The sequence below is a fragment of the Branchiostoma lanceolatum genome, chromosome 4 (assembly GCF_035083965.1).
Source record: "Branchiostoma lanceolatum isolate klBraLanc5 chromosome 4, klBraLanc5.hap2, whole genome shotgun sequence".
NCBI classification, from domain to species: Eukaryota; Metazoa; Chordata; class Leptocardii; order Amphioxiformes; family Branchiostomatidae; genus Branchiostoma; species Branchiostoma lanceolatum.
Genome location: NC_089725.1, coordinates 25,325,467 through 25,352,917, shown reverse-complemented (window position 1 = coordinate 25,352,917; position 27,451 = coordinate 25,325,467). Strand labels below are relative to the sequence as shown.

General features: G+C 40.3%; 1 protein-coding gene across 1 annotated transcript; it reads left to right on the top strand.

Annotated features, from left to right (window-relative positions):
• Nucleotides 1-1,374: 1,374 nt before the first annotated feature.
• On the top strand, nucleotides 1,375-26,086 carry LOC136433638 (peptidyl-prolyl cis-trans isomerase FKBP2-like). Its single transcript, XM_066426042.1, has 6 exons — nucleotides 1,375-1,477; nucleotides 9,269-9,425; nucleotides 21,416-21,528; nucleotides 21,938-21,984; nucleotides 22,696-22,731; nucleotides 25,284-26,086. The coding sequence occupies exons 2-6, from the start codon at nucleotides 9,279-9,281 to the stop codon at nucleotides 25,343-25,345; spliced, it is 405 nt and encodes a 134-aa protein (XP_066282139.1). The 5' UTR covers nucleotides 1,375-1,477; nucleotides 9,269-9,278; the 3' UTR covers nucleotides 25,346-26,086.
• Nucleotides 26,087-27,451: the final 1,365 nt, after the last annotated feature.

Genomic DNA, 27,451 nt, shown 5'->3' with positions numbered 1-27,451 from the left:
ATTTACGATATTTCTTTTTCCTAACTCGGAAGATTTCCTGCACTGCCCAATTAATATAAAGGCGGATAATTAAGTCTCTTCATGTTCATCACTTCTGGTTATCATTTTATACTATTTTTTTCTCAAAAATCCATACAATACACGCAACAGTTACTGCATTTTTAATTGGCTAATCTGTTATGTACTTTACAAAGATCATAAGGAAATGGTTTTAGAAAAAGGATTCGACAAAGGTAAACAATATACATTTCATTGATCCGTATTTGATATGGTATCGTGCAGAAAATGTGATCTTGATGTCTACCGTGACTTTATAATTAAGAAAAGCAAGTATTGAGCATCGTTATACAATACTAATAGGTTGCGCAACTCACAAGAAGGCAGCTGGCGAATGTCAGGGGCTGCATAGTATATGAAAGTAAATGGAAAATAATAAAATGAAGAGGACCGGCGCAACTACACAAACTCAACAAATGTGGATAAAATACCTTGGAAATTACCATCTGTTGCGCACAATATTCACAGTGTGACTAAACATTTCTACAAGAATCTAAAACTAAACAGAAGGGCGAACATATAAAACAACCTCCACAGCGTCCTACTGTCCTTGGGGATTTGGGTAATAGTGAATAGGTTTTCATTGGCGAAACTGGAGGTCCAGCCGAGCGCCAAGGCTATAGCCAAAATCACAGCACGCATCGCTTGCATCTGTGATTTGGTTTCTCTTGTCTTTTCACTTCCTTTCTGTCACTTATCTACTTTAGGATCCGACAAGTTGCTTTCCCCTATTGTCCCCTCCCGGTCAGTCACCTGGCCCGCCGCCGCCCGGGGGCAAATTGCCAATTTATCCATAATGGAAATTTCCAAAATGGTTCCTGGTGTGGACCGAGCAGATCTAAATGAGAATGCGACCAGGACCTATTTGTCATCGACGCCAGTTTCATTAGTAAAATTCATGCATTGAGACGCTGGAAATCACATTAGAAGAAACGTAGCCACGAAGATAAAATGATTATGGCGGCAAACAAGTCCTAATAGGCAAATTTGGCTTTATTAGAAATTTCGTATCAATGGTTATCAATCTGCTTGACAGAGCTATTACCCACTGAAGCACATGAAGATTTTCAAACGCCATGCTAATATTTGTGGTCGCGTTGAACCGTGACGCATCATATTACAAAAACACCATCAAGTTTTTCACTCGACAGGTGTCATGCAGTTCGCTTCTATCATGGTAGGTGGCGCTTAGAAATGGAATGAAATTTAAGCATATTTCGTCAATCAAGGTCCCACCTTTTCATAAAAATCATAAACCTTTACAACATATGGGCTTCTAGAAATCTAGAACTTAAGAAATCTTTTTCCAGAAATATGATTTTCGCCGTCAGCCATTCCACCAATCAGAGACGGCCAAGTGCTAACTTGTCGCGCAAGGGCTTGTGGGATGTCAATGGTGTCCAGCTGACAAGAGAAACATGTGAGTTATTGACAATAATGATGGTTAGCAATGGTTAATGGTGGTTTTGATTACCGTCAGTACTAAAACTGACAAACGATGAAAGGTACGAGGTGGTTAGGACTTGGTTACGGTCTAGGATGTCGTGATTATGGCTAGAATAGTCACTTTTTTCATCCTTAAATTGGGGGAGGGGGGCAAAAATCATCTTTTTTATCTTTCTCGTTTACCTCCGATGTGGGAACAATAACGTTTAGATTCAATTGATTAAGTGTCAGAATCTGAACATGGTCAGTCACCATAAACTTAGCTGAGCTGGTAGAAACTTTATTTTTACCACTTTGCCAAGAAAGTGCTGTTCTTTGTTCAACAAAATATGAGCACAATATGCTATCTCATCTGTCAGGAACATTTCTTTCAAGCCCAACCAGTGCCAATCACGGCTTTTGTCAGGAACTGGAACTGAAAGGGATGAGGTTAATCTCCAAGTAGATACAGGAATGTGAAAAACATTTTTCTAGCTAAAATAATTTTGCTGCCCAACATCTGCTTGGAGATTAAAGTAAGGTTAGACCACAATATTTACATTATTCACACAGACTGCATCTAACAAAGTATGATTGGAGCCCATCAATTCCACAGAAATCTGATACTTTTTGGTTACCTGTTAAAGAAAAAAATGACATCTTCCTGTCTCAAGATCAGGCAGTCTGGTGTGTTTGTTGGTGTAATGAGGAAGTAACTCTAATAGTCTATCTGTCCACCCCTTCAAGATGATGAAGCTCTACCATTCCTATTCCTATTAAGGAAGAATGATTTTTTACGTACTTCAAGTCACATAGTGAATGATAATATAATCATATGTTTTACAAATCATTTAACTGGATAGTTGATGTGCAGGCCATCCTTTATCCCGAACAGAAGGAACGCCTTTCAAAGCCCTGATAGATCAGTTTTCCATTCGTTATCAGTTTTCCATTTATTATCAGTTTTCCATTCGTTATCAGTTTTCCATTCATTATCAGTTTTCCATTCGTTATCAGTTTTTTTTTTTTGATAATACCTGGCAGCTCTTATGGGCAAAAGTCAACAGGTAAACAAACGTGTATCCTCCATTTCAAATTATTACAGGGCTTCTTGATGCCATGGATTGAATGAGTGGTCCAGCATATTAAAAAAATCAGAAAAAGCTCTTCAGTAGTTCAGATGGGGGTCATTTGAGCTTCATCAGGAAAAAAGGACACAGCTCATATCTTTGAAGTGGTCTTATAATCCAGGGTAAAGAGCATTAGAACTAAGCAGGATGCCATAATTACAGACCTGATAATTGCCTACCTATGGTATTGAGGCACGGCCCCCTGATAATTACATGAATATCCTATTCATACAATTTCCAAACTCGTGCTTGCAATATGTGTAGCAAAATGGGAGTGAAAACGGTTAAGATCTAATCTCCAATATACAAACAATTTTTCTTTTATATTGGTACTATGGACCATGATAACAATGCAAAAAGTCCTTTTGTTTTTAGTTACTATAATATTTATGAATGATGAAGGAGGCCATATGGCATATATATAGACATGATAGAATAGTTCCTTATTACTACATATGTTAAAAATTGCAATATCAGTTCTTGCCCATATCTGTTTCAATAGAAAGAGGTACATTGTATTCTACAGATGTTATTGAATTGTATTCAGATGTAAAAGCTGATTGGTAATACATTACTTTTTGCAGGTATCCAATTTCATAGCAAACCACAGATAATTTCTTTGCTATTTCAATGAATTTCATTGAATTTTTAAGAGAAGGAATTTTTGGAATTGACATAAGGAACATTTGTATGAACATGACATTTTCTTTTCTCTTTCTGATATGGAGATCTAAATCTGTTTATTTTTTACATCATGATTATATCTTTGCCCAATCTAGAGTAGTCAAGATAAAATCAGTTGCTCTGAGTCAGCTAATTAGGGACCTCCCAGAGAGCTGATGAATTTGGGAAAGGGAAAAAAATTGCAATTAGCATAATCTAATCTGTGTTGTTTGTGTTACTACGGAGATGTTACTTAATATTCAGTAGGACTTCTTTAGCTTTGGATAGATTGAACATTGCTTACACAGATATTCTTACCATCCTTAGTTGCTGCAATCTATATTATAAGAAACCATGCTGACTAGGGGAAGAAGAAGGGAAATAAGCCTGGCCACAGGGATTGCTCATTGAAAAGAATGAGGCAATACTACAATATAGAATTCGATTACAATTCCTTTCCACTGGAGGTTGCAACCTCTGACCAACCAAAGATTTGACAGAATACTCAATGAATTTCATAGAACCAATTTATTTAATGTTTTCTGTGTTTTATTGCATCATATACCAATTATGAAATCCAGGGTTACACAAATCTAATTTTGGTTGCTGGACAGTCTCTCAGTAATCTCCATCTAGTGGAAATAGGCCTTACAGAAATACTGTAAATGCAGAAATGTTTCGCGGTGACTTTATGTTTGCGATTTTCGCGGTGAACTCTTCAGCGCAAACTGCAAACCACTGCGAAAGTTTTTGCCCACCTATGACTAGCGCTACTAATGTTTCAAACGCAAACTTAAAACTACCTCGAACACTGCATTTTCTCCCTACTGCGAAATAGAAACCATGCGAACTTAAATGAATGTACAGTATGTAGTAAACCCTCATGAATTCTTTTCTTTTCTTGACAGCTTCTTCAGGATAATACTGTACTAAAACAGACAGGTCCTTTGACAAAAGGCTTAGTACACCTGCCGACTAATGATATAGGAGCATTTCTTATTACTTCCATCTAATGATGCACATCCTTCCCTTGGGCGTTATACTACAGGTGCAGGAGATGTTTTGTTTTTGCCACTGTTCACAAAATGATGCACTAGACCCCCCCGCAAAGTACTGCGGCTTCACCAGAAGCTCTGTATCAGGGTAATGGTCCCCTGAGTGGTCCTCTGGGCTTCATCTGTCAGTCATCTATAACCTTAACTGGGTCATAAATCAGTGTTATGTCAGGTAGCTGAAGAGAGATAGGAAAATGTGCAGTGACATAGAAAAGACAAACAAGCTTGTAGAGATTCTGGATCAAAACTATAATTTCCTACACACAAAATTTGACCCAAATTTCCGACATGGCAAAAGTTTGAAGGTTCTGTGATGTGTGATTGTATATCATAGTGTGTAGATGCAGGGTAGACAGAAGCCTTCTCTTACTGTTCTTCACTAAGCTCTGCCAGACCTTCCCATTGAATTCGAAAAAGAAGTTGTAGAGATCGGCCAGAAATAGGGATATTTGGTAGGGGGCCAAGCTTGCCTTGGTCTTGGAGAACAATTCATTTGACCGTTGGTATCGAATTTTAACTTTATCGCCGACTAAAAACTTCTCTGGCAAATTTTCAACCAATATGGCCAATTTCTACTATTTTAATAGTCTCTACCAGACCCCATAGGTTGCTGGAAATAGTAGAAATTGGCCAAATAGGCTGAATGATTTGCAACCTAGGTTGAAAATTGCATTCTATGGCTGGCTTACTCTTCTGGTATACTATTCAGTCCATTTAGCCCATTTCTACTCTTTCCAGCAACCTATGGAGTCTGGTACCCGTAGAGATTACTATTTTTGCAGCAACCAAGGAGTGTGGTAGAGACTAGTCCTCCACCTGCAGCAGTGTGATGAAGGGTACCGCTGGCAGGTGCAAGCTTGTCACCAAGTGAGGCACACTCCCCTCCCCACTACAGCTCCCCTGTGTGCCATCCTCCATTTGTGCCCCATAAACAATTGAGTGTAACGATATTTCGATTGATGGATTTAGTTATTGCTTGGGGGATTTGGTGCACTGGCTTGGCCAGAGAGTTGGAAATGTAGGGACAAAGCGACCGAAGACTTCAAGAAACAAATGTACCATGTACACGAGGGCCATGAGAAGCCAATTCCTGGTTTGTTGGGCGCAAGTCAATCACCTTCTTAAAAGGTACATTTGGGTTGCGTAGAGATTGTGAAGGACCTTCAAGACTAAGTCCTTCATTTGAACTAATAGATTGAAGCTAGGAGGTTTAGATTGATTTAAACCTCCTTGATTGAAGTCAGAAATGAGAACTCAAAACACAGAAGTAGGTGGGAAAAGCCATTGAGACCTGTACATGAGGAAAGAAAATGTACTAAGTAGTAGGATAAATTTTCTGTCCATGCTGCAATGAAACCGCCCTTAGGTACCATAAACTGGTCCCCAGAGTTTGTCATGGCTCATCAAATTAACAAGCGATTATAGAGTCATGAATCGTTGACCTTTGTTTCCCCTAGATTTTATTCCCATTAGGAGCTGCAGTAAAGTTGTTATAGAGTGCCCTCTTATCGGCAGTAAAGCAGCCCTTTATATGTATAGGTTGCAGGGTTCTGAGCTACATGTCAAGGTAAAAAATCGTAATGTTGTCTGGCCGGCCGGGCTTCTCTGGGAGCCACTACCCCTACCCCTCGGGCTAAGACTCCGCGGAGCGCTAATTTAGATCCGGCGTGCATACTGCCCTTAGCCGCCGAAGAAACCGGCTGTTGGCTTGCGTTAGTCTGGCTCACAGGGTACTACCCTAAGAAAACCTGGCTGGTCAGGAAGCTATGATCTTCCATCCCAAGATCTGCTAAGAGATACTAGTAAACTAAGCAAAACCATGCCAGTGGAAGACCTCTCCTTGGACGAGCACACTTATCAAGAAGAGTAGGGGTGATCCGGTGTGCTTGGTAAAAATATGCAAACCATAGCATTGCACTAATAGCTAAAGAAAAAGCGCCATGCTTCCTGCTGAGGGTGAGATTCGACCGCTTTACCTGTATACCAGCTACAGATACAAATACAGATACAAATACAGTCACTAGATGTCGAACTGATTGGCCAGGCACAAGACTTACCCCCTGTCAGTACTCTCATGGGTCTGATTGCCTGTCATGCATCATCAGCGTCATACATCTAATAACACTTGACATGCTAAGGAGGGCAGAGAACTACAGTAGCACTGAATATTATTAGGGCTGTTCTGGATAAGAAAAAAATGGAAGGCAAAACAGCAATACCTCATGTATAAGCCTATTTTCTGTATCAAAAATAATTGTAGTCCAGGCTTGATTTGACATGATAGAATTAGTTATTGGTCATCATTGTGTGGATAACTTTTCTTTTTCCATCACTCGATGTACATATGAACATCTACTGTCACTGCTACAAAGGAAGGAACAATGGACTCGAAGGCCATGAAGTTGTTTGGAAATTCAGGCAGAAAGTAGAATTGATGAGAAATGGTTCCTGGATGTCACGGCCCATCTGAAGTTTGATTGCCTGAAGCCAACAGAGGAGCAATCACACTCTAATGACGAATTCTAGGATCTTGCTGATTTGTCTTTTCCCCCTATCTACTTTTTGAACTTTATTTCTGTATCTGTATAGCCGGTATAACTGCCCTTCAGTGTAATACATAAGCTATTTCTGAATTCGATTCAGCTTTTGTTAATACTTTATGATTAATGGTCAAGCTTGATATACCCTACTTGATTATTCTCCACTTTATTTATACAAATAAGGCTAGCGCAATACCCATGTATTGCATGTTAACTTCTTCTGAATGGAGGAGATCATATTTTTATTGGCTTTGGTTTGAAGACAGTACAGCACAAGAAGTTACAGGTATTGTTTATGATTTTGTGGTATGTGGGTAAGTGTTATTGGACACACCTGTACCTTGGAATAATTGCCTACCTGAGTTGAGACAACAGGTTTGCATGACTACATAATGTTGGGAGAGTTGGCAGAGTGTCAGGTTAGCAGGATACAGGGCACAGTTTCTGTTGATACTGCCAGAATCAGCTGTTTGTTTGTCAACTCCACTTCTGTGTCTCCACTTTGATAAGAGGGAAAAATCAATAAATATAATCCATTCTGTATATTCTCTGTTTATTTGCATATTCTGGAATGAAATGAAACGCTTACTCTCTAAGCAGAGCAAGGGTTTCGGCTGGTTTTTGACGTGTTTTTAGGCGTTTTTGTTGGGCCTTCTACTTTGTCATCGTTTTTGTTGGGTTGGCGACACAACAAAAACGATGACGAAGTAGAAGGCCCGACAAAAACGCCTAAAAACACGTCAGAAACCAGCCGAAACCCTTGCTCTGCTTGGAGAGTAGAAACGCTTTCCAAGGTATTGTGTTTTGGCCACAATGAGAAGACAATGTGACAATGTAATGTTACATGTTTTAACTGCAAACACAATGTGACTATTGCCAAATTTCACTTTTATACCAGAGCTGTTTCACATGCCTTTACATGCTATTTTAGGAAGGTTGACTGCATAAGATCACAACATCCTTGTACAAGTGTACAAATGCCCATCACTTCACGCTCACAATGCATTGTGTATTTATGTGTTTTTGTGGGGATTTATTAGTTTTGAGATTCACATTTAGATTATGGTGGTAACAATATGGCTAGGTCAGTCTGGAGTTCAACAAGACGTCAATCAAGTGTTGTTAACGTTCACTGAAAAGTCTGATGGTTTGATGATGATATTGTGACTGCCAAAAGGTATTCAAGCTGTCCTCAAACTTTCCTGAAAAACATGTTAGATTAAAATCCTTCTCCATTGAGTGTATAGAGACAGTGCCCATCTCCATTTCTGTAGCCCTTGGGCCACACAGGGCCACTACAGTAGGGGACTACTTAGTCCACCGGTACTTGTGTGTACTCAAATCCCATATACTGTTTCTCATATTAAAGTGCTGAGTGCTAAGCAGGAAAAGTCATGTGTATGACCCAACCAGGTTAAAATGGTGTCCTCACCAATGGGAAGCTAGCACTCTACCCTTTATGTTATTTTTAATTTTTTTTATTTTTAAACAATGTACTTGTGGTTTATTTCTATCTGTTGATCAGGACTGTATATGAATGGATCCTGGTAACACCCACAGACATGGCAGTGACTGATGCGTACATGCCTTCCTAATCAGCTCCTGTGACAAGTGTGATCTATAGGCAGTACACCTGGGAGAAATCTGTTACATGTGACCCTTTCACATCATCCCCTACATGCGCCCCCACCCTCCTTCATCTTCCACCTGGTCATTCTGCATTCAGGGAGGAATGATTGATTCATAAACAACCATACAGAGCTGCTGTTTAATGTTTAGGGTTAGATCTATCATGATCTGAGTGATTCTGATTTGCTGCATACAGATAATGTTATTGGCTGCAGGGATTGTGTGTTTCATTAGAAGGTTCTCTCCTGGGCCCATCCACTGGATTTTAGATGAAAAAAACTGGAATTGGATGGGAGTACCCATAGCTCTGTTTCTGCTAAGGCTATAAACATGGGTTGTTGTCATATGGCAGAGTTCACAATGCTCGAAAAAGGGAAAAAAATGAAAGAAGAAAAATAACTGTTAGAATGTGTCTAGTATTGGATTTCATTAGTGTCAGGAAAAATTGCGATTTTCATAAAACACAAATTTTCCTGACAAAATGCAATGACAATTCTTGCTTTTTGCAATGAAGCATATGGTCACTGATATAGTAGACGGTAAAAGCAAATTTGGCCAAAATTATTATATTGGCTATAATTTGAAAAGGAGTCTTTATTTGTTCAGAAAAATTGCTTTAGATACTAATATCTGGTACTGTAGATATTGTTCTTTTGGGTTGACTTGTCCCAAACTACCCTTATTACTTTCGTATGGAAGGTAACAGGACTTTCTTCTTGAGGACGACAATTTCTTACCCTTGACTGATTTAGGTCTTTAATGTTTGCAGACCTTCCAAGATGAAGCCCCTGATGTTGGTCCCGCTGGCAGCCCTGATGTCCGTGTGTCTGGCAGGGGAGCAGAAAGTACAGATAGGCATCAAGAAGCGAGCGGAGACCTGCCCCATCAAGTCCAAGAAGGGGGATACTCTACACATGCACTACACGGTTCGTATTCAAGTGGGGGTAGAAATCCTGCCATGGTTTACACTGAAGGATAGGTCCATCAGCAACTTCTAGAGTTATGCTGTTCACACACAGACACACACAGGCACGCACGCGTGCACACACACATGCATACATACGCATACATACACAAACACACACACACACACACAGACACACACACACAAACACACAAACACACATGAAACGTAACATTCTTTGCAAATATAGGACTATGTCTTAAGTACAGATAAGTTGGCACTTTCTGAATCTCTGTCAACTCGGTTCTCTCTGAAAACCTTGTTGGAGATGTATAGGGTAACACCAAAAGTCTGACAATGATAGATTTCAAATCTGGTCTTCAAAGTTAGGCATTTTTTTTGCTTTATTCCATTTATGTAAAAAATACATGTGATATATTGTATTACAATGTGTATGATGCAGGATGGGTAATGTCCCCAGCTGTATGCATGCCTGACCACCTGTTCATCCTGATGCCAGAATAGCCAGGCAAGCATTAAGTAGGGCAAGGGTAATTTCAGTACCCCAACAGTAAAACAGACACTTTCCTTATAACATTTGGTATTTATCTATTTATCCACACCTAGCCAGCCGTGACATTAGGTTACCTAAATTAAACCCATTTCCATCCAATCCAAGCTGAGCTCTGCAAAACAACTGACCTGTAGTGACCTTTCTGTGAGTATCAGGGGCAATACCATTTAGTTTTGCCTCACAGTCAAGGGCAGGTATGGAAGACCGTTCAGTAGTGGTTGTTCGTTCCCATTGTCATGACACAGTTTATGAAAGTAAAAGTGATCTCTAACCAGTTCAGCTCAATGAGGAGCTATTCTTCCACTAGTCATGACAGAGAAGACAGATGCTATGTACAGTATTTACAGGTTCATTGTACCAGGGAAATTTTCCTAGCTACAATGTGCAATAAATAGTGGACCATGGCTTAATGCCCCGTCCTAAGGACTGCAACCCTTTCCAGTAGTGTGCATGTCGAATGAGCGACTCAGCCGGGATTCGAACCCACAGCTTCTTTGTCCAGAGGCAGGGTCGCTGACCACTGGACAACACACTCAACTGCAATTAATTTTTTTTATTTTCCAAAACTAAGTATATAGATTCTACAAGAAAATTAGGGAAAGTAACATGAAATAATGCTTTTAATGTTTTTATGGTAAAGATACAGCATAGATATGATGAAAATTAATAAAGATCACTATTATCAGCCAATATTTCAGTCAGACACGTCAACCATTTTTTGTCTCTATTCAGTTCATAAGAGACTATTTAAAAAAATGTTATATTGCCAACATTTCAGATATAAGAACTGGTGCAGTAAAACACAACGAGCACCGCTGAACTAATCAATTTGAGAGCATTTTCCCCGAAGGGTCATATCTGTCATCTCCCTTGTGAATTATGATCATTTTCATGGCCTGATATTCGCCATTATGATAATAACACTTGTTTCTGTAATAGTGAATCACATGTAATTGTTCAACCCAAATGTCAGCCGCCCCCGGGTGGGAGTGTCTATTCAGCAGTCCAAACAGACTGTAAAGCCATGATGCAGCACTTAGGCTGATTGTTTAGGACAATCGTATGGGGTGTGGTAATAGATTTGGGAGTGTTAGACTTATAAATGTTCCTGTCATTTGCTGTCGATGTCAGCCATAGATAAAGGGAGTAGCAAGATGATTCCTGTAGTTTGGGTGGCAAAGTTATTGATTTGGTTATATATTATTGACTCTATAGTCCCACCCATATTCATGCTATTGTCTTGTGTTTGTGTTTGTAAATTGACAATTTCTCAATTTTTTTCACAAACATTGAAACTGTGAGATTTTGGATGACCATGAGACATGAAATGGATAATATTCTGTCATACACTTAAGTATTGAAGTTATGTGTCCTATAAGTTTGTTCACACTTTTCTACTTACCATACTCTCTGCTGAGCTCAACAACTTTGACCAAGACTTCCTATGTCTTGTTTTGTTATTGTTTTTGGTTTGTTCTGTAGTTCAATTATCATTTGTAAATTTACAATTTTCATCAACAGAAAATGCATTATATATTTGCCCAGGGACCCATGCGTGTATGATAAGGGTATATCTTTTTCTTATGTTTAAAGTGTGCAAGAGTATGGTAGCCTTTATGGACAGTCAATGATTGTAATGGAACTGTACCAACTATGAAAGAATTACATACATAACAGCCAAATCATATAGAGTCATTAGGGTGTTAAAAATTTGATTGCTAAAAACTTCATCTTTCTGCACCCGTCTTGTTTGCACCTGAACCACACCGTTCCTGCTCACAAAGTGCTGACCAATAAACATGACAATGCGGTTATCAGGAAACAACGAGGTCATCCCCTGATTGGTAGTAATATCCCAGCAAACATGTGTTAACCTTCGGCAATGGTGGCAGATGGACAAGGTCAACCTGCTGCCCTGTGCGCGGGTCATCGCTCCTTCATTACACAAACTGCTGCCCTCACTTTTCCTGCAGTAACTGCTCCTGGTTGGTGCTCTATTTAGGTAGCCTCTACCAGGCTCCAGACCTGGCTGGATAGAATAGAAATCTGCCAAAATAGACAGATAACATACTAGAGGAGTTGGCCAGCCGATAAAAATATTTTGCCACTTCAGTACTGTATTTATCGGCAGGCCAACTCTTGTATGTTGTCTGTCTTTTTGGCCGATTTCTACTCTTTCCAGCCATGTCTGGAGCCTGGTAGAGGCTACTTTTTACGCATGTGCTTTTCATTTTTGCACATGCGGAAGGAGTTTTCTTTGAAATGCACAGACTTTTATTGAAGCTTATTAAATGCCTTGTGATTGATTAAATTAAAGTTGTAACAATGCCCTCCTGAAAACCATCAAGTTTTTTTCTGAGAAAAATGTATACTCACCATGGAGCACAGCATTCTTTCCTCAAAGTTATTTCAGGTATCCAATATCAAATCTCATTTCCACAAAAGTCTTTGAAGTGCTTCCCTTTTGGTTGGTTACGAATTAGATGTTCTATAAAAAAACTACAGTTTTATATAGGTGATAATCACTGTATCAAGAAGGTTCTAATTGGAAGTTCGTGTTGTAAAGCCTACGTTGTTATTTGATGGCTGACACATCATACGTTGTGTATGTTGGGCCCACGATACACTTCAAACTACGTACTACATACGCATGAGGAATGAATATGCCAAATAGGCAGCAGGAAATGTTTTTGCGTACAAATTTATGAAGACATCTTCTTTGGAAATTGAATTACGACTCCCCATGAAAACGTCAGCCCGCAGCAGGATATAAAATGTCATTTTCTTTATGATAACCCACAAGAGACTCGTTGGCATTTCCCACAGGTTAGTAATCCACATTACAACCTGCCCCCCTCCCCCTGGTGAAATGGTTTTATTTTCCACCCTGCTAGGCAGGGAAGGATAGCGCACAAGGTCAAAGTCATGGTCGTTAAAAATCATGTTGCCATTTTCTGCGCTGCTTGTAAGTTATAGTCTGAAATGAAAATGTTATGGTAAAGAGTTTACTCTGGGTGTGGTGCCAGATTAGGTCTCATATAGAGATATACATTTTGTATATTCCTTTTGCAGGAAGGTTTGAGGACTTTGGGTATCTTTTGTTATAGAGAATGTATCATAATGAGATTGCGCTAATAATTGCTTACTAATTAAAAAGGGGTCGGGAAGAAAATGAATGTTTTTACATGAATACTGTATACCTGTCATGGGTGATTCATGCGTAATTTAGTATTAATTGGCATTTCTTTCTGCATGGAAGTTTGGGTAGATTAGTCCTGATGTTGTGATATAGTTATCGAAGCCAGTCCTCAAAAAGTGTTGCCTTCATTGTCTATGATATGATGATAATGATGATAAGGGTTATCCAGAAAAAAGTAGATTGTATGTAATGAGCAGAGGGAAATGAGAGGAGTACTGTTCCAAGCTGTAAAGGCAAAGGATCTTTTTTTGCAAGTGGGTGCTGACCTTGGTGCTGAAGGTGACTTCACAATAACTGATGGAGTAACCAACATCATATGCAGTACAGGGAAGCAGCTGGCACTTTTTCCCTGCACCTTATAAACTTTCAGTGATTACCTCCATGTGTGTAGGCTTCTTTTGGTTTTATTTTACACGGAAATAGTATAAGAAAATCTGTATCCCGAGAAACTAAAAAACATTATTTCAATGCTTAGTACCAGTTTGTGCATGAAGACACATGTACCCTTTAGGGCACCAGCATTTATATGCAATTTCTGGTGATGAGTTCAATTTGAGATAACAAAAGAAATGAAAAATGAAAAGTTATTGACCCCCCAGAACCTTGCTTCAATCCTTGGATCCTTGCTATCTTTGCTAGTGGTCCACTTACCACCTGGACATCAAATAATCCATTATTTGCCCCACAAGATTGTCAGCATTTGGAAAGATCAGAGGGCTCTTTATGAGAGTAGTTAGAAGTTGTCTGCTGGAGGTGAGAGTGAGACGGTAGGGAGCTGGAGACAGAATGGGGGTGTAGACGACAATGGGTTAATCCGTCAGTAAATGTACCACCACCTCAGGGAGTGATTGCCGTGTCTACCTTGGTAATGAGGACATGTGCATTATGGAGGTCTTCACTACTGTAATTCTTGATTTGTTAACAGTAACTTAATTCTAAGCTACTTTAACGGTCAATACTAGTAGTCAGCTGCTGAAATTTCATCATTGCAAATATTTGATTACTAACATTTGAGACATTGATGTTTGCTCCCACCATTGAAATTAAATGCGGTGAACTATTCCCTTCCCCCAGCCGCTAAAATTACCAACTTCAGTATTAAATGGATTTACAGTGTGTCCCCTACTGGCCCTAGTCTCCACAAGACTACCTGTTGAACTGAAAAAATCTGTAGAGATTGGCTAAAGTAGGATACTTGATGGCTTGCCTTGGAGAAAGGTTGACTTGACCAGAGGCTCCGTGGATTGCAAATGGTAACTCCATGTCAGCTGACTCCTCTGACAAACTGTTCAACCTATTTGGCCTTTTCTATTATTTTTAGTCCCCATGTTTGTGTGTGTCGATGTGGAGAAAATTGTTTATCACCGTGTCTCAGATGATGGTACCTTTGGGTGATATTAGTTTTATGATGATGTCGTAAAAATACAGAGTACTAAATAATTGGAGTTGAAATATCATTATGCCTCCTTATGTATGACGTGATATGTGTTGATGTGTCTCGGAAAATTACCCCAAAGTCTTAAACTTGTCCTGAAATTTGAGGTCCTCTTGTGATACGAAATTCTCTATTAACCTGCTGCTGGAGACATCAAGGAACTTTATTTTCACCGAAAGGAGGATTTTCGTAGTCTCTATTAGACCTCCTGGTGAAATGGAGAAAGTTGCAGAAATTAGCCAGATAATTGCCAAGGGGACTGATCTTGCCACGGAGTTCAAAGACCTCTCCGGTCAACTTTTCCCGATCTACTGGGGGGTAGGTAGAAACTAGTATTCTGATGAGAACAATTTCAAATTACAAGGTTATGTCTGCCTGTCGTCTGGGGGAACTAGTAACGGGACGGGAAAGTAGGACAACCAACGGAGACACACTGGTGGTTACAGACTACAATGGGCTAATCTGTCAGTGAAAGTATCCCCACCTCACTGCTTAATTATTGCCTTAGACAATGGGTCTTTAATTAACGAGCTGTTTGACAATGGCACGGGGTTTATTCCCTCGATTTGAAATCTTAATTGCTACATTTCGTAAGGTAACAAAAGCAATTGTCGGCATCCAATATGAATAATTGTAGGATAGGTAAACCAATTGAAAACAATGGATACCAAAACAGAGCCCCACTTTTCTGCCCTTCTTTGATGTAGATTCGATCAGGCAATAGTTTCAAGTCTTTTGATAGAAACATTTAATTCTTTTTGATAGAAATAGTTAATTGTGATGCTAGAAAAGTTCGAAACGGACTTCTTGACATGTTCATTTTGGAGACTGTGGTCAGCAACAGTGCAAGAGTTTTGAGATTACTACCAGACAGGATCTCTAGAAAGGGCAGGACAATAGTTTCACTACTGTCTGCAGTTTTACAGTTGAACAAGCGTGTCACACGCACTTGCTTTGGAAAAATGGTTGCCTTTGCACACAAGGTCCCATTCTGGGATGAGAGAGTCACAGGGCCTGATGTCCCACACAGATATCGCTGACTGATCTCAGTGATACCATCTCCCCATGGACATCACATCCTAGTCTTCCCACAATAGTGTGCAGGAATGCCCTGATGCAATTAACATATCAAAAGGTAATTTTGCAGTTGGGAAGGTAAATACTGCTTAATCTGAGAAAAAAACGACTGAGATACGAGAGTCTTTGAAGTTCTCGCAAAAGTGAAGTGACGGGATCTACAGTGTATTGTTTGAAATTCTCACAATAGAAATCAGTAACATCTATTCACCTCGTTTATCTCATTTCATTATATCAGGATTGCTACAATTGCCTTGGAGCACAGAGGAAATCTATGTTTTCCAATGATGCTACTCATGGTAATAAAATCCAATCTCAAGTACTAGTATCATATTTATAGTCCGTCAGGACAAATAAACAAAATATGCACCTCAGTCTTGGCACCCAAACATTTAGTAAATCATTACTAAATGTCACAGGCGCTGGCAATACTTTCTGATAATGGTTACAGTTACATAAACGTTAAAACAGCACAGACTTTATCAGCATCTCTGATGCAATGATATTCCTTTTTTGTGTCAGAGACATCTAATTTCAAGTGTCAAATATATAGTCTGTCAAACAGCAGCACAATTAAACAAATGTTCACCCCCAGTGTTGATGGCAAAACAATAAGTAAATGTCACACTCACAGGTGCTGGCAATACATTTTGATAACTGTTCAGACTACAGAACGTCAAAGTAGAACATACTTTATTAGTGTCTCTGATGCAATGATGTTATTTACTGCTCCAGAGACATCTAATGTCAACTGTCATATATATAGTCTGTCAAACAGCAGAACAAATAAACCAGTCTTGGTGGCAAAACAGTTAGTAAATGTCGCAGGTGCAGGTGATACATTCTGATAATGGTTACAGCTACAGTGCCTTCATCAGTAGTATGATTGACAGGCATCCAGGATATGATTGGCAGGTCTCCAGGATATGATCATTGGCAGGTCTCCAGGATATGATCGCACAGATAACAATTTGACTCTAGCACATGCCACTGGAATGTACAGGTTTGTAGTACTTGCATCGCAAAGATGTCAAGCAACGAGCACCTCATGTCAAACGGTATTCAGTACATGTGAGGGGCACAGATGGGTATGGATACTTGTCAAGGACAGTGACAATAAATTTACAGTATGGTTTGAATTCAATTAGATCAGAGCAACATTAGCACTTAACAGAAAGCTAAACAAATTTTTAGATTAGTTAGTGCTGCTGTTAATATAATGATTAAAGATGTTCTTTCTGTCAGTCAACAAAGGTCATCTTGCTGTTGTTTTGTCAACAAGTGCTCAGGTGCCAGTATATGACATATCTGTCAAGTTATCTGTTATAGACATCTGTCACATGTCGTATAATCTGACAAGTAATGAATCATGGAGGAATGATTTCCAACAGTGATCCAGTTATACCTATACTGGTTATTTGTTTAGGACTCGGGAGTCTATTTTGTTCAGTTGTAAACTGTAATTGTCAGGAAGATTGCATGCGGGTAGTACAGTAGGAGACAGTTGTTTTACAGAAATGCCCAACTTTTAGAATTATGAGAGTTGTTAGCAGTTTGTCATATGATCAGCACAAATATGACAGGCAATTGACGACACATTCCTTTAATCTTGCTTTTAGATATGATTCATGCTTAGTTTTCCTCTACCCTTGAAAAAAAATGGCAGAAATTTTTAGATCCTGTGGGACTATCCCACTGAGATAAGTGCTGGTTCCTGTTCAGCGGTCTCCTCCCCTTTTGTACTTAGAACAACCCAAAATCTTGAGTTGAGACAGCAGAAAAGAAGCGGCTGACAGACCTCAGATGGGAATGGTGGCAGATGCTCCAACGACCTCATAGATAAGTATCGCAGAGAAAGGCGACTAGTCTAGCACGTATTCTGTCCTTTTTGCACAGGTCACCACTGGGACTGTCCTGCTGGGATAAGTACAGGTTACTGCTGTTCTGTTGCCTCCCTCCGTCCCCCGGCTGGGCCGGTACTTTCTGTCCATTGTCATGTTAACCCTGGTCCTTTTCATGTGTCTGAATGTGGCTGCCGAAGTCTTGGGGTTCAGGCCGGTACCCTTGTGTGAAACTTGCTGTGTGGACGGCACTGATGAGATCAGATGTGACAAGGGTGACATTTCTGCATCCAGATCACTCCTCTCGGAGGAGGCTGTACTCATTAAGGAGCTGACTAGGTCTTCATCTTCGTCTGTTCTTCAACGTGTAGAAGTCTTCTGTATATTTGCTTAGCCTGCATTGTTCCCCATGCATTACAGTCAATGGTAGTCAAATATTTGTTTAGGGTGGAAGGATCCCCTAGGTGCGGCGAGGTACTTTGCGTTGTCTTCGTGTTTTCTGCCCCATTTTGTGGCGCTGTGTCTCGTGGCGCCATTAGCGGCTGCTGTATGGGGCAGCAGGTGATGACCAGAGGCTGAAATGGAAGAGTTTTGCTTGAGTAAGTCTGGAACCGTACTGCTGGGTTTCTGTTGTTCGGCTGCTCGGCAGGGCAGCGACGGAGGCCAACAGCAGCAACATCGCCATGGCAACCCCTGCAGGAAACTCCATCCATTTCCAAATAATGATGTTTCATAAAGACGAATAAAAAGGTTGTGAAGAACTTTACTTTCGATAGATTTTAGGGGAGTTATTCCTTTAAAGCCATCATTTTCGATTTTAGCAACACTGTAGTTGCAACATCTATGGACTAGTCGTCCCTCGTGTACATGTTTTCTCTCCATCTTGTGCAGGGATCAGCTCTGTCAGCTTCTTTGTCTTTTGTGTACAAAAGGGATTTTGTGTTTGAAAAAGAAAGGAACAAAGTTGCACATGTGCACATTTGAAAGGCATCATGTTCTTCCAACTTCCTCATGGACTTGTAGAATCTTGGTGGTTCCTAAGTACAAATGTATGTAGGTTGAACACCTTGTGAGAGGGATGACAGGGGGAGGCTGGTATACGTACAAGCTCTTGCCGAGTTAAATGGTGGTTTCATCTGGCTGGCCTGAAAAGGGTCACGGCTTGGCTGGAGGAAAGTTTTGTCCCGGGGAATTACTTAATAATTGCTTGCGCCTGTAATTGTAGGGCTGAGGGATGTCACTCTGTGTGGTACAAGGATGTCAAACAAGTCTGGACTGAAGGAATGGAGGGTTTTCCTGGATAACAAATGGAACAGCCACTGCAAGGACATTTTTACGACAATGTCTACTACCCATTTTTTTCTCTTTTCTCAGAAAAAAGGAGACACCAGTTCATTAAAGAGAGCTCCAAGACAGAAGTTACATCCTTGATCTTAGTACGTACAAGAAGTACACAAGTCTTACGTTTTTCAGTATTTGCATTGCGTATGAAAGAAAATGTGGGTGTCTCTTTATTCCATACATGGTGCCAACCACTGTGCTGTAGAGCGTATCCACTCAAGCTGGAAATTTGCTTTATTTCCTCCAGTGTTGGTAGCAGTGTCGTTTTTCACAGGGTTATTGTGCGCCTGTTGAAAAAGGAGATGTCGGAAAGATTTATCGTGCAGCTACAGATGTCACCAAGGGCACTAACCCCAGTCCTGCCATTGTGATTCTGGGTGTTTTGATTCAGTATTGTCAATCATTCCACTTTTTCTGTGAAACTTTTTGCCTTAGCCTCATGTCTACAAGATATCATTTTCCGTAGTTGAAGAAGGGTTTTATGAAAAAGAGGTCTGTATGTGTGTAAATAAATGTGTTTCAGGTTATGTTTGGTTGTTGTTCTAGCATGTGGATGTGAAAGCACAGCATAATTGATTATGCAAAGTACACAAACCATATCCAACAACATAGAAAAGAACAATGACGAACCACTCAAGGTCACCCGACACACAGTTGAACCAGGACATACATTTTCTTTTGTATACTTTATGACCTAATGTGTTTAAATACCCTGGTACATGTTAAACTACAGTGTTCTAAAATCACTAGGATTAGGTTATTATCTTCGCCGAGTACTTGTACTCGAAGAAGATTATGTTTTCGGTTGAAAAATCTGTTGGGTGGGTCTGAATGTATGTCAGGAGCATAACTCAAGAAAACTTCAATGAATCTTTATGATTTTTGGTAGGTGTGTAGTGGTTGTGTAAAGGAAGGTCAAGTTCGAAAATGGTTTACCTTGCGTTTTTCAATAGTACTGCAGCGAACTTTGCATTTTTTTGTGTTTGTATGTAGGCAAAAAAAGTGACGGAAACGTTGATGGATCTTCATGATTTTTTGCAGGTGCGTAGATGGTGTAGAAACGGAGGTCAAGTTCAAAAATGGTTCCCCTGGTATTTTCCGTCGGTAGTGCAGCGGGCTTTGTGTGGATGTGTATTTGTATGTCGCCAGCATAACTCGAGAAGCTGTTGATGGATCCTTATGATATTTAGTGGATGGGTAGGATTTACAGAAAGGAAGGTCAAGTTCGATAATGGGCCTTCTAGCGGGTACCAAAGGTACTGCAGCAGAGCTTAAAAATTTAGGGGCATATTTTCTGAAAGTGCTATGGTCATGATTTTTGTGTGGTAGATAGTTCATGCCACAGAAAGTAAGTTCTGTAAATTTTGCCCCCCTAGCGGCTTGTTAAGAACTGCAGTGGGTGTTTTTGTTTTGACATTCGGACATGAATAACTTCAGAAGGGGTCGACAGATCGTCGTGATGTTTGGTATGTAGAGAGCTCGGATGGTGCTTTACATTATCAATGACTAATTACGCAAATAAGGAGCTAATTTGCATAATTAGTAAGGAAAGTTTGTTAACCCACTGCCTTTCAATGGGACATGGGACAGTGTCAGGTCATGTGAACAGATAGCCTTGCATAAACGTACATGTAGGTCAAATAAATAAACTATTCTCCAAGCAGAGGTGTGGGTCCTGCTGGTTTTTGACGCGTTCAGTTTAAGCATTTTTGTTCAACACGGTTGGCGACATACCGAAATAGGGACAAAATAGAAAGCCTGACTAAAAACACCTAAAACGTGCCAGATTTATTCCATTCATATGTATTGACTGTACTATTTCATCATCACTTTCAACCTTCAACACTGCCATATCGAACCTTTGTGGCCCATATAATATCAACATACTCACATTTTTTCATGACCACAGTTATAACATATATCAGCACACTCTACAGACACATATACTAGTCCTGTACCACCAAATGATTTTTAACCCTATCTAGACTGGACTCATTCGCCCAATCATAACGTCCAAATGGTATGGTGCATGATGAAATTTGCAGGGGGTGATAAGCACGTAAATATTTATCACTTTCCATAATAAGCCTTGATTATTTGGCGAAGATAATGTGTTCGTGGAACTCTAGTTTTATTTTGAACATTGTTTTTCCTGTTAGGAATGGGGGATGCTACAAGGATGCTTTTTAAAGATAGATGTAGGGTGGTAAGAGGGGTTGTGACATGGTTATCAAAATAAAGGCGGAGCGGAAGATGAATAATGTCTCACTACTTCCTGAGATTTTGGATGGCATAGCCCATAGACTAGAGCATTGAAGGGTTCTGGCAGAACTTGACCTTCCAGTGTTCTTTTATTCCTAACAGAGCTTAGAAGACCTCCTATCATAAGAATGAAGACAGGAAAATACAGTATAGGCATCCAAACTCGTAAGCAGGATATGGCTAATCTACATCATCATCTTGTATTGTTTACCATCATGTTCTGTTCTGATATCATATTACATGTAGCTTACATATCAATATGTGTATTTTGTGTATCCTTCAGGGGAAGCTAGAAGATGGTACAGAGTTCGACAGCAGCATTCCTCGAGGAGATCCGTTTGTGTTCACGCTGGGGTCAGGTCAGGTCATCAAGGGCTGGGACAAGGGACTTCTAGGGTAAGTGAGCAGACAGTGTAAGGACGATGTTATAGTTGTTAATCTCCAAGTAATGTATGATCTGACTCAATGTAAATACGAATGTTTGTTTTTCAACCCAATGTCCTATTGATTGTGTGTGTAACATATTAATTGTATTTTTTCCCAGGGTTAGCCCTTCATGGGATTGGCTGTTCAAGTAACAATGTGATTATACCGAACCAATAGATAGATAAATAAATATCTCCAAGCAGATGAGTCAGTTTGGGGTCTTTTTTGTTGGTTTTGCATTGTTTTCCTGCCCACTGATATTCGGAAGGAAAGAAACAGCTGACAACAGACATCAATGTCACCTAAAGTTGTATCACATGTTGATATTGATTCATATACAGTATCTTTATAATCATTTATTCTTTTATTTCATACATAGGATGTGTGAAGGAGAGAAAAGGAAGCTTGTCATTCCACCAGATCTTGGTAGGTGATGTTTTCTGAGCTCTATTCCATCTTCCAATATTTATGGCAATTTGTAATCAGTATGTGTAATATAGTTGTTTTACCAAATGAACACTTCAGTTAATTTCAAGTTGTTGATATGTAATGATATCTGTAAAAACCATTGTTTAGCAACGTGCCCTACAGGATGCTCAACATATGAGTGATATTTTGCGGTACCTGGTATTGTCATGCCACCTAGCAACATGTTCAGAAATTGCAACCCCAAATAAAGCTGACCGTATGAATGCCTAGTCATGAAAGCCTACTTGAAAGAATCAGTGGACATAAATGTGTACATTTTCAAGGATATCATAGAGACATTTTGTCCCAAGATTCTCCGCTTCGATAAGTTTTTTGCTCAGAATCGTTCCCTTTTCCCAACATTCTCTGTTTCAATAGAATTGTTCCCCTTGAGAAGTGGCGTAGCCTGTGTAACACAATCTTTCGCTACCGGAGACTAGTCAGTTGGGTAACTAGGAGCAAGACTTAGCCAGGCTAAGAGTGTGGCATACTGTAAATGCTGTAGGTAGGGAGAAAATGGACTGTACGTGCCACAGTCACACAATGGCACAGCTTTTTTCAGTGTATTAAGTTTGCGGTAAAGAGTTCACCACAAAAGCCATGAGCATAAAACCACAGCGAAGATTTCTGCATTTACAGTATGTTGACATTTTTTGCCTTCTCTTCCAGGTTATGGTGACCGAGGAATAGGCGATAAGATTCCAGGTGAGACAGTTAGTTGTACCTTGGTGGAATGTTGTACCAACAACATCCTGTCAGGCTCTGCCTAGCAAAAGATTTATGTATTGTTGATTTGGTTTGGCGATTCAGGATGCACAATAGCCTGTTGGCTATTGCAAAGGGCTAGCCCTACTAATAAGACAAGGACATTACAAATGGAATGTGATATGGAGAGAAAAACAATAGATAGCAATATTCTAAGTACTGTACATTAATAGTATATATATATGGTCTATAATAGTATTATATATGGTCTATAATAGTATCAACAGCGAGGTCAGTGCATACTGTGTGTATTGACGATGTCTTGGTTGCCTACGAGGGATGATCAAAAAGTCCTCGGTCTCTCTCAAAAAACGTTGAACAAAAATTTTTCTTGCACTATTTTTCAACATAGTCTCCTCTGACTTCAATACACTTGGTCCAGCGATGTTCCAGCATTGCTACCCCCTGCTGGAAGTAGGTTGCATCTTGGGCCTCTAGATAGGCCTCAACAGCATGGATGACGTCATCATCAGTCTCGAAACGGTGACCACGTAAGAGGGCCTGCATGCCCCTTTTCCGTAAGGCGTAATCAGGCCGTTTTAGACTTCGTAATCCGTAATCAGCCACCCAAAATCAACGTAATTCGTAATCAGTACATTGGCCGTAACGCGTAATTGGTCACTTTTATTCTACGTAAAACGTAGGCAGTTACCTTTATGCAACGTAAAACGTAATCCACTAGCAAAACGTAGGCTTATTTCCAGCAGTGCAGTGGGTCAAGATTTTCCCGGACTGGTCAACGTACGTTCAGCAATATCTTGCTGCACATGTCCCCTCCCATACGAAATTCCCTGCCGCCGTCACGGCTACTCATTATATTTACTAGTACGGTTTAGTGTGGTCATCAACAGATTCATTGTCACCACAATAAATATTAGAATTAATAGTTTTGATGCAGAACTAGATAGTTGAATCATGTGTTAAGTGTTTAAGTCGGTTGGGAAGCCTCATGATTTAACGTAATTCGTAATCAGCTCTGAAAATTTTCCGTAATTCGTAATCGGCGGCAAAACATTTCCGTAATTCGTAATCACTACCCCCCCATGCAGGCCCTCACGTAAGTGGGACTTCAGTTTAGGAAACAGGTAGAAGTTCGACGGAGCCAGGTCAGGTGAATAGGGAGGGTGGGGTAAGAGTTCAAAGCCACATTGGGTTGCTGCTGCCACTGACACCTGTGCTGTGTGAACAGGTGCATTGTCCTGGAGCAACAGCACGCCAGCTCGGAGCTTTCCTCTCCTTTTCTCTTTGATTGCTGCTTTTAGCTGTCGCGGTTCTGAAGCATAGTACTCTCCATTGATGGTTTGAACCTTTTGCAAGTAGTCAATCATGATGACTCCCTCGCTGTCCCAGAACACAGAGGCCATCACCTTGCCGACCGATGCCACGCGCTTGAACTTCTTGGGTGGCTGCGACCCCTTCTTTGTCCATTCTTTACTCTGTTCTTTGGACTCGGGATCAAAGGGGTGAACCCACGTCTCATCTTGGGTCACAAATCTCTTGAGGAAGTTGGCCGGATTAGACTGGAAACGGGCCAAAAGTGTCCTGGAAACTTCCAACCTGTTCAGCTTCTGATGACGAGTCAACATTCAGGGTACCCACCTTGCAGACAGCTTGCTCATCCCCAAGATGTTGGACAAAACATTTTGAACTGAGCCATAACTGATGCCCAATGAATGCTCTATATGTCGGATGGTCACACGTCTGTCATTCATTATCATGCGATGGATGGCCTCAACTTCATTCTCCGAGGTGGCTGTTTTGGGGCGTCCCGACCTTGGGTCGTCTTTCACGCTCTCCTTGCCTCGTTTGAAGTTAGCAACCCACTTCTTTACGGTGGAATAAAAAGGGGAGTCCTCACCAAGTGTCTTGGCCATGTCTTCGTGGATTTGCCTGGGTGTCATACCTTTTTTTCGTTAGATATTTGATAACAGCACGAACCTCTGTGGCGTCCATTTTGTGATTTTCTTCACACCTGCTGATTTTCAAGGGGCGCCGCGCGCTACTTAATGAATATGAAAATTTGCATTTCTGTGGGCAGTGTCTTAAGATGTCATAGTATACAGTTATACCCAAGAATGGAAGTTACACCCATCGCTTCTAGGTGAGGCCGAGGACTTTTTGATCACCCCTCGTACACTGTCTCACATGCATTGTTTTATGATAGATTATGTAGCCGCTTGTTAAATTGATAGTGCTGTTCCATACTGAGAATGTTAAGTGTTGTATATTCTGTGTAAAAAATTGTTTCGGTTGAACATTACCAAACAGCATTTTCAAACTAATCTTCTTTCCATTACTTTTTTATGGGAGCGTCCTTATCGTAGCATTCGTTTTCATATTGGCGACAGTAGCTATTGCTCGTGTCTGAGCAGTGAATTCATGTTGAGCAGTGAATCCATGTCATTTTCATTGATAAGGTACTATATTTGGGATAAATAAAGAGCATGGACAAAACATAAACTTTAGTCTGATGGTTGTTTTGCTTGTTTCAGGTGGTGCCACACTGATCTTCGAGGTCGAACTGATCAAGATTGCCAGGAAGGAGGAACTGTAGTGCCTCCTAGCAGTAGCAGGCTGAAGTACAGGCATCCTGGTTTCAGAAATGAAAATTGCTGGGAACATTGCATTGCTGTGCTGGTCTTACTACTTTGCTGTTCAAACAAATATTGTGCTTCTTTTCCTGTCATGATGGAACAGCAATGTGATAAGACAGTTACAGTATGCACTGCTGGTACTTCTTCTGCATTGAAAATGATTACTGACAGGAATAGAGGATAAACAACTGCCATGGTGAATTCTATATTTCACTTTCCACTTCATAATGATCCAGTTTGTAAGTTGAAGACTGTAACCTGAACAACTTGTACACCGATGTAACAGTTATGTTTGTAATAAAGTCAGTGAAAGTTATGTGCAGAACACTGTTGGTGTGTTGTGGCTATGTTCTCCTCTGGTTGGTTCGACAATTAGACCAAGGAGTGATTAGACAGTTAACTTCTAGATGTAAATATCTACTGATATATTGTTGTAAGCTTTCAGCCAGAATGTAGCATAGTTTTGTTGTAAGCTTTCAGCCAGAATGTAGCTTACACATATTTGCTGTTGTGTTGACTGTACATGTTGATACAAATGATCGTCTCAAATGTTTCTGTTTAGCTTGAGGGAATATTCCAGTAGATTGTAATTGAGAGACAGCCAGCCAGTCAGCTTAACTTACTTGGAACAATACGATGTGCAGCTGTTCATCTACTATTCTTGTTTTTTGTCAGTCCTGAATAAACCAAGGGTGGATACAGACCTGAGAAATGTGTGGCTTATTGTGGAGTTGTATGTTTAGGTAGACTAAGGCTGCAGTTTTACAGAGGCTCACACAGATAACTCTTGCTTGTAACTACCTATACGAGAGGCAAACAGTTCCGTGTAAAGGAAGATACTAAAAATGGCATTATTGTCCAGGAAGAAAATCTCCTTTCTTATGTAACAAAAATGACTGCTAAAGGAACAACAATGTAGTCAATGTTACATATGATGTTTACTGCTGGCAATGTTTGCAATCTCCACGTCTTGGTAAAGGCCTTCTGCGCCACTTGGTGGAGCATATGGTGTCGCCCACCTCCGATTCGCAGACCCTCGGCCGCACAACTTTGTGCAAGTCTCTACAGCTGGGGGCTAGTCCGCTGGTAGTGATGTGTGTGTTTAAAAAACGTTGAAAAGGCTACTGAGATATTTTCCTTTTATCTTTTTAGGAACATTTACAACAACAACAACAGCATCATATGTGCACCCTAGCAATGTTAAACAATATTCTCCAAGCAGAGGTTTTGGTCGAGTAGGGTAGGAGCGTCCAGGATTTTTTTAACGTCTGTCTCCCTGTTGTTGGAGTTGGAGAATAAAACAATCTGCTCTTCTGCTCTTGAGGAAGTGGCCTACTCTCCAAGCAGAGGTCGGTGGGGGAAAATTGCGACCTTTTTATCATATGCCTCGTTTTTAGGCCGCTATCCCCCACTGAGTGGCATATGATAAAAAGGTCACAATCTTCCCCCACTGACCTCTGCTTGGAGAGTAGAACTGGCCCTCCTAGATAACCGTTCAGCGTATGCCAGGATACCCCATGCAGACCCTCCTACATTGTATATACAGCATCTAATGGCAACATCGAGTTAACTGTATATTTGAACTAGCACCTGAAGCTTCCTGTTGTATTGGAAAACAAAGGCACTTTGATTTTATTTGAGTAGAATTCAGATGTTCTCCCCCTTATGGTTGAGATGGATCAGTCCAAAACAGGTGATGTCTCTACTCTGTAGCCACCTAACGTTACCTGTAAATAAGAGTTATTGTGCAGTAGCCTCTGTAAATGGATGAACATAAGGCTTTATAGTTTGCATTATGAAAGTGTCAAACATCTCATTGCATTATCAGTTCAGTTAAAAGTGTAGATATTGCTATGCCGTAAAGGAACAATATCATGACAATCATGGTGTGAAAAGAGAACATTTTTTAAAAGCATAAAGCACACACTGGACGCTAATCGTTAAGTAAGTAAGTCAGTTTAAGTAAGTAAGTAAGTCAGTTTTTGCAAGGACATTATCTTACATAATGTCCTTGGTTTTTGCTACCGTACCCGATAAAATCTCCGTCCTGCAAACTTTCCCATGCG